We start from the raw sequence: 8,627 nt of genomic DNA on the forward strand, positions 1-8,627 counted from the left end.
CTCAAAAATATTTTAGCACCAAGTACTAAATGCGGCCAACCCAGATGTTTGTGTCGCAAGATCATCTGCCAAAAAACCCACTTCAAAAGTAAAAGAGATGATGAATTGTTTCAAATAACAGGCATCCTAGATTGCAGCTCTACTAAAGTAATTTATATCATAGAATGCCCGTGCGGTCTGCAATACGTAGGACGTACGATACAAACCCTTCGCAACAGACTGAACAAGCATAGGTCAAATACCAAAAAGAAATTCCAGAAGCACAGTATATCCAGACATGCGGCTAATCGCTTGTTCACACGACCGTGTGCAGCCGTGCAATGCACGTGCACCAACTGTGGGCCAGCCGCATGTGGATAGCGGACCCATTCACTTGAATGGGTCCGCGATCCTTCCGTTCCACAAAAAGATAGAACTTGCCCTATCTTTTTGCAGTGCGGAGGCACGGAACGGAACCCCAGGAAGCACTCCGTAGTGCTTCCCTGGTGTTCCGTTCTGTGCTTCCGTTCCGCATCTCCGGATTTGCGGTTCCATTGAAGTGAATTGGTCCGCATCCGTTATGAGGAATGCACACAGAACGGTGCCCGTGTATTGCGGATCCGCAAATGCGGTCCACAATACGGCAACGGGCAGCACATATTCATGTGATTGAGCCCTAAAGCCTCTTTCACATGGGCGTCGCGTGTGAGGGCCGGATAGGATGCGGGTGCGTCGTGGGAAAATGCACGATTTTTCCACGCGAGTGCAAAGCGTTTTAATGCGTTTTGCATGCGTACCCAGACCCGGACTTCTTCACAGAAGTTCGGGTTTGGGATCGGTGTTCTGTAGATTTTATTATTTTCCATTATTACATGGTTATAAGGGAAAATAATAGCATTCTTAATACAGAATGCTTAGTAAAATAGGGATGGAGGGGTTAAAAATAATAAACAAATTTAACTCACCCCATCCACTTGGTTGCGTAGTGGATCTCCGCTTCTTCCTTCAGGACCTGGCTTTGATGACTCAGTGACGTCATCAAAAGGTCCTTTAGCCAGGTCCTGAAGAAAGAGGAGATCCACTACGCGACCAAGTGGATGGGGTGAGTTAAATTTGTTTATTATTTTTAACCCCTCCATCCCGAATTTACTTTGCATTCTGTATTAACAATGCTATTATTTTCCCTTATAACCATGTTATAAGGGAAAATAATAATGATCGGGTCCCCATCCCGATCGACTCCTTAGCAACCATGCGTGAAAATCGTACCACATCCGCACTTGCTTGCGATTTTCACCCAGCCCCATTCACTTCTATGGGGCATGTGTTGCGTGAAAAATGCACAATATAGAGCTTGCTGCGATTTTCACGCAACGCACAAGTGATGCATGAAAATCACCGCTCATGTGCACAGCCCCTTAGAAATAAATGGGTCCGGATTCAGTGCGGGTGCAATGCGTTCACCTCACGCATTGCACCTGCGCGGAAAACTCGCCCGTGTGAAAGAGGCCTAAGTATCACGGGGGAGTTTTTTCTGGTTTTGAAATTACCGCCATCGAACAGATACCTATTCAATTTTGAGGGTACTCTAAACCTTAATTTATGCAAGTACCTCTTGGGTCAGTAGTTTACAAATCTATACCCACACCTATCCATTCCCCTCCTATTTGGTGTCAATGTATATGCTTTTACTGCAAAAGAAATAAAAATATTGTTTTTATGGGAAGCTGGATTCCATCCTATTTCTTCTTTTTCCCCTTCTATTATATCATGCGATCGATTCTATTAATGCGATCGATTCTACAGTAGCTTCTGTTTCCTGAGAAGACGGGTCACATGGTCGCATCACGTGCGATCACATGACCTTTCCTCTTACTCTATGAGGCGTCCTGTTGCCTTGAAAGTTAGCCACGTGATCGCGATACTTGCGGTCATGTGGTCTATTCCTCAGTCTGGCCAGGCCACCTCCCATTCACTCCACACTTGCTTGTCACGTGACCCATGATGTTGCCCCATTAGGTCCATAAAAATGCAGTTCTATATGAAATTTTCCATGAAATACATAGATTTGTGGATTTCCGCATTGACCTTTGACTCGTATTGGAGCCATATTACTGAAGAAAACAGAGTACTACATATTACCCCCAAAGACAGCTATGTGCTCTAAACACACACGTGGCGTATCAATGGTGTTATATAGTTTTCTGTCCCCTTTCTGCTTGCACACATGGCCTAAGACTTTAATATCACTTTAAAATCTGAAAACTGCACCAAATGTCCCTGGACCTAAAGTGGTTGCATTTCCTTGTTCAAGTCAAGGTACACAGAATGCAGAGAGTCATAGTTTGCTTTTTTAGCCAAAGTTAGGGGTGGTTCTTAAAGGGTCATTGAGTTTTCAAAAAACTTTTGATACGTCATAGAGACATATCAGAAGTTTTGGTTGGTGGGGACTTGAGTTCTGAGAGCCCCACCAATTGCTAGAGTAGAGAGAAGAGCTTGCATATTGCGCTGAGACAGGCCCATAGACTTGAGCCCATGTCCTGCAGCAAGAAGAGAGCACGAGCGCTACTATTGCTTCTAGCAATCAGACACCCAATCATTATTATTATTTATTCGAAAGCGCCATTAATTCCATGGGGCTATACCTCTACATTGGTATGCAAGTGTTTGGGCACCCCTGGTCAAAACTGGACAGTGTTACAGGTGTAGCTTAATGTAAACTACAAAATTGCTGCAGCGTGCGATGCTTACCATTTTTTTAATGTTGGGAGGTATGACAATTCATTGTATACTTTCACTATCTAAACGCTGTTGCTTGTGAGGTCAGTTTTCTTTCCGGGGCACCAGTTTTAACACTGGGTGTCTCCCCAAGCCAGACAGAGAAACAATGGGGCAGACAGACTAATCCTATAGATGGCATAAACATGGGTTCTCACAGGGGCTCAGGCGGGGTGACAAATCTGGGGCAGGGATAGGCACTTTTGTCTACCTCTGTACCAACTATTCATTGGTGTAGCCCGTGACAAAATGTCATGCCTATCAGACCACACCCCCTATCCAGGGAAGCCACACCTCCTTTTTGAACTAGGTATAGGTAATTTCTGTAAACCTAGATGTTCCAAAATGTATCTGCACTCACATTAGTAAATGTGGGCTAATAAATGCGTCTTCTAACTGTCCAACTATGGATGCCACACAGGTTGACAATGTACACAACAGCTAAGGCCTCTTTTCCATGTCCATGATGCTATCCATGACAAGATGGTCACTGTTTCATCCGTGAAGGTCCGTTTTTTGCTCTCCGTGTATCATCCATATTCCACGGATACTGCTAGGCTAAAATGGTGAGTTTCAGAGCATCTCCTACCAACAGTCTGTGAAAACCCACTGAAAGAACACATTTTCACAAACCCATACACTTGAATGGGGATGTTTATTCGGTAACATGGACCAAAGTAACGCATGTCTCCATTATTTTTCTACTGACCCACAGCCAGTGGAAAAGCAACAATGTGTGAATAAACACATTAAAATCAATGGATATGTGTGCTGTCCGTGGAGAACCCTGACAGCGCATGTCTACTAACGAAAGACCTAGCCAGATACAACTGTTATATATGAATGAGCCCTAGATGAAAATATTCAACACAGCAGAACAGAAATGTATTTCACTGGAAAGTCTATTGGCCAAATTATAGTCCGGAGGCTACCTGCGCTCTTCCTGTGCCTCTCCTGCTCTTGATCCTATTGCCTGACCTCTGCTCCACTGCATCTAAAGGGCGGGATGGGAAAGAAATGACTTATTTGTATGGCTGTGTAATGGAGAACCCACATGGGTATGGACATAAGTATGTTTTATGTTTTTGTGTATATATAGTGCATTTGTATCTGTGTATACTTAGAATATACTGTAATTAATGATCACTAAGTTTCAAGGGGTCTTCCCACAATCAACATTTATCACCTATCCACAGTATAGGTAATAAATGTCTGAACACTGGGGTCCCACTGCTGAGACCCCCACCAATCAGTAGAAACATAGTCCTCATCACTACAGCAAACAAATGTGTTCAGTGATGAAAGCAGGTTTTGCCTTGGTAAACATGATGGACGCATCAGTGTGCAGAGCACCTACTGCCATCATGCATAGTGCGGAGACACACAGGACCGACACCAGGAGCCAGGGAGTGGGGCATCATTAGTTACCATGACTATTCCTATCTGGTATTCGTGGAAAAAAGGAACGGCCTTCAGTATGTTCATGACAAGATAATGTCCACCTACATGGACCTCCTAGGTACAGCAGCTAACAACCACTATGGCTGAACTACAGGTCCAAGATGAAAGAGCTTGGCATGGCGTACCACAGGAGAATATCTAGCATCTGTATGACCGTTACCATGCCAGAGTGGCAGTCTGTATCACAGCAAGGAGGGGTGCTACCCAGTAATAATGTGACCCTGCCTCAACATATACCCTGCTGCAGAACCCAAAATAAAGGGTGCTCCACCTTGGTTGTGTAATCATTGACCAAGCACCACTAGCAGTTTATACTTTGTCAATCTCAGCATCACAATAATTTTTCTAGAAGTTCTACTGTATTTTTCATTTTCACATTTTCATAGTGTATAAAGAGTGAAGAGAGATTTACTAGAACTGGTGTAAAGGAAAACTGGTTTAGTTGCCCATAGCAACCAATCAGATTCCACCATTCATTTAGCAAAGGAGCTCTAAAAAATGAAAGGTGGGATTTGATTGGTTGCTGTGCACAACCAAGCCAGGTTTCCTTTACACCAGTTTTGATAAACGATTAAATTTCCCTTTAGCCAAATGTGTAATAGGTTCTAGTCATTTTTGTTAGTCCCACTGCTGGGACTCCCAGTGATTGGTTTAATCTGCAGGGGAACCCATCAGTAAGCATTCAATTCCCCTGCATCTCAGGCACGGGGGAAATATTGCATTAAATGTTGACCATGGTAGATGTTTGTGATGTTTTTTATTGGCTAAATGGAAGGGGCGCTTAAAACATCTAGGTTTCATGGTCAGGCATGTTACTATTGAAATCAATATACTGCATATGTAATACACAAAGATGCTGGGTCCTCCAGACCCTGAGATGCTCTTTGCATCCACTCCTTTCTTGTTAGATGAGGGACTCCCTCTTACGGCGGTGGGAGTCTGAGAGAGAAGCAGGCTTCCAGATCTCAACACAGATGTGGTCATCTCTGAGCCCCTAAAATCTCATCCACTTTGCTAGTACTGCTACAGCAAATCTGCAGGGCACCTGTTACATGTGAACATACCCTAAATGGCTTTTTACAAATGCTACAGTAAGGCCTCATTCACATGTCCGTGTTTGTGGCATGTACGTGATGGCATGGTCCATCTTTCATCCATGACACTGTCCATGATCCGTGGTTCTGTGATTTTTGGTCCGTGTGTGATCCATGCTTCACAGACACTGCCAGGCTGAAAATTAGTTTCCAAAGCATCTTCTAGTAACTGTCCGTGAAATCCATCGACCAAAAGCAAGCCATATACTATTTACGTGAGGGACTCATAATCATGGACAAAAATAGGGCATGCTTCCATGGTGTCACCACAGACCCAAGGTCCGTGGTGAACCACTAATCTGTGAATACACTCATTGAAGTCAACATGTGAGCGGTCCATGCTTCCATGGTGTCACCACAGACCCAAGGTCCGTTCCCGAACAAAAACAGAACATGTCCTATCCTTGTCCGCAACTGCGGACAAGAAAAGGCATTTTCTATTATAGTGGCAGCGATGTGCGGTCCGCAAATTGCGGGACGCACATTGACGGTGTCTGTGTTTTGCGGATCTGCAATTTGCGGACCGCAAAACACCTACGGACGTGTGAATGGACCCTAAGGCCTCATGCACACAAACGCATTTTCATTCCATGTCCGTTCCGTTTTTTTGCAGACCGTATATGGAACCATTCATTTCAATGGATCCGCAAAGAAAAACCCAAAAAAAACGGAAGGTACTCTGTGTGCATTCCATTTCCGTTACGCAAAAAAACAGAACGTGTCCTATTATTGTCCACATTACTGACAAGAATAGGACTGTTCTATCAGGGGCCTGCTGTTCCGTTCTGCAAAATACGTGCAAAATTGTGCATGAGGCTTTATAGGTAGAGCCTTTTTTAGGCTAAATCTCATTGCAATATCGCATAACATAGATAGTGTATAATATACAATATCTGTGGAAGAAATATACTTTATATGTCATGTGTGAGTGTCACTTAGAAATCTGACTTTGTAGAATTTTTTGTAATCTTGATATCATCACAGGAAAATTGTGCGAGACACAGTATTGCTTGGCATGTGATAATCATGTATCATCTTTAGAAGTTGGTATCTAGCCTAAAGGCTATGGACACCTTTGGTACATTTTTAAGGGCACATGCACACGAACGTATTTTCTTTCCGTGTCCGTTCCATTTTATTGCGGACCGTATACGGAACCATTCATTTCAATGGGTCCGCAAAAAAAACGGAAGTTACTCCGTGTGCATTCCGTATGTCCGTATTTCTGTTCCACAAGAAAATAGAACATGTCCTATTATTGTCCGCATTACGGACAAGGATAGTACTGTTCTATGAAGGGCCACCTGCTCAGTTCCGCAAAATACGGAATGCACATGGACGTCAACCGTATTTTTTGCGGATCCGTTTTTTGCGGACCACAAAATACATACGGTCGTGTGCATGAGTCCTTAACAGGTGATATCATAAAAACTGAGCTTTCAGGATATCACAAGAGCTGCTGGAGAACGAGCCAGACAGACATTCTGTTTGACAGCGAGCGGCATCCTGCAGCCTCCTGTGTATTGGAATACGGTATATACAGGCTGCAGAACAAAACTGTTCAGATTTATTTTTTTACTAAAGACCAGTTACAGCGACATGAAGATTACAGCATTGCATCTAATGATCAAAACATAACAGTCATCCAAAAATTTGTATTAGTAGGTCATTAGCTGCAAGTGCCTTTTGCCATCACAGACCATAACACAAGCCACTTCTGACTGACTTAGGACCAGTCTGTGATTTTTTTATATTTTTTTTGCTCTTTTTTTTAGTACAGTCTGTAGTAACTGGGTTTTAGATATTAGAGTAAAGTTATGGTACATTTACACATAAAGGTTTTTTTATTCTCTTTTTAAATCCAAAACCAGCAGTTCCTTCAAAAAAAGAAAAGAAGTACTATCCGTCATTTCTACCTTTTCTGCTTTTATTATGCAGTCCTGATTCTGGCTTTAAATCACATCAAGCCTGCAGGTGTGAAGGGGCACTTACCTGGCTCCACTAGGAGGATCTTGGCTCCGCTGCTCCTGAAGCAGTGCAGGAATGAATGGGACCTGATGTTATTATTGAGGCAGGACAGTGCACAGCCCAACTTTGCCACCCCGATCCAGATCCAAATGTAAGCGGGGGCATTGCTCATGTATATGGCCACACAGTCCCCAGACTTGACCCCAGCATGCTTGCGCAGAGCCCGGGCTGCCTGGTTGCTGAGCCGGTCTATCTCGGAGTAAGTGTACACCTCCTCCTGGTAGATGACGAAGGGCTTGTCCGGAGACTTTTCTACCTGCTCCAAGAAGATGTCCACCACTGTGTGCGCCGGGGTCTTCGTCACCTGCTTTTTGCTTCTGATGCCAAAGCGCACCACAGTGATGAGGTGGGCAATGTCCTGAAAGATATATGGGAAGATGAAGCTTATGAGCAGGGGTAGAAGCAGCAGCCCGGGGAGGGCTGTGAAGAACACCGTGATCATCGTTGCTGGATCCGTGTCTAAAGTGTAAAGGGCACAGGAGGACTTAGGATCTGCACCTGCTCACAAGAGCATGAACCATTCTGGTGTGATCACCAGTGGCTGCTTTGTATACAGCTCTGCTGGGAGGAGAGGGGGTGTAGACTTCTGCAATGCTCTCCCACCCCCACATACAGGTACACAGGTGACAGCTCTGGAGGGGGAGTGGTTGGAACCGGTGCTCTGCCCTCCTAATCCACACACAGGTGTGGAAGTCAATAGCCCGCCAATTGCTGGGAACTAGATCTTAAACCCCTAATATCTTGTAACAGGCAGTCCTCAGCTCGTGTCAGCTTCTTGCGTAACCCAATGTCCTGAGGAAGACACATTTCCTGCAATGCCAATACCTTGTGCTCAAAAACCCCTTCTTGCAGCATCTTGCTGCTACTGACCTTGTGAGGGCAGATACTATTGGCATGTAGCTTTACAGTTGGCCCCCAGAATGAAATTTACTGTTTGGCCCCTAGGCATTCCAGTCCGACATTGGTGCCAAGTACATTGTCTCCATAAAAGAGAGGTTTGGCACACTACACAAATGTCATTTGGGGTGACCTTTGGGGCTGAACATCAATTCTGCCCGACGCTACCTACTGTCCAGGTGCTATGGATACTATTTGTGTCTTCTTTTATATTTTGTGTGTTTGCGCTTTTTTTTGAAGACTGCGAGAGAATTATATTAATTTCCCTTGAACATCTCAGTTTCTTTGAGAAATGGTGCACAGAGATCCAGCTGCTCTTCCCAGGAACTGGTCAGCACTCCTTCTACAACTGGAATCTTTTTCATATCTTAACCTGCACTACCATCTAGT

General features: G+C 44.3%; 1 protein-coding gene across 2 annotated transcripts in view; it reads right to left on the reverse strand.

The window, feature by feature from the left end:
• SLC27A2 (solute carrier family 27 member 2) overlaps positions 1–7,863 on the reverse strand; it is an 81,426-nt gene extending 73,563 nt beyond the window's left edge. For both annotated transcript variants that reach the window (XR_005775592.1, XM_040414045.1), the window contains exon 1: positions 7,305–7,863. Coding sequence is in view for 1 of the 2 variants with exons in the window: in XM_040414045.1 (XP_040269979.1) it covers positions 7,305–7,782 (478 nt within the window). In the remaining variant the exon portion in view is untranslated. The remainder of the gene's footprint in view (positions 1–7,304) is intronic.
• Between the last annotated feature and the right edge of the window lie 764 nt (positions 7,864–8,627).

The sequence above is a fragment of the Bufo bufo genome, chromosome 1, assembly GCF_905171765.1.
Source record: "Bufo bufo chromosome 1, aBufBuf1.1, whole genome shotgun sequence".
NCBI lineage: Eukaryota > Metazoa > Chordata > Amphibia > Anura > Bufonidae > Bufo > Bufo bufo.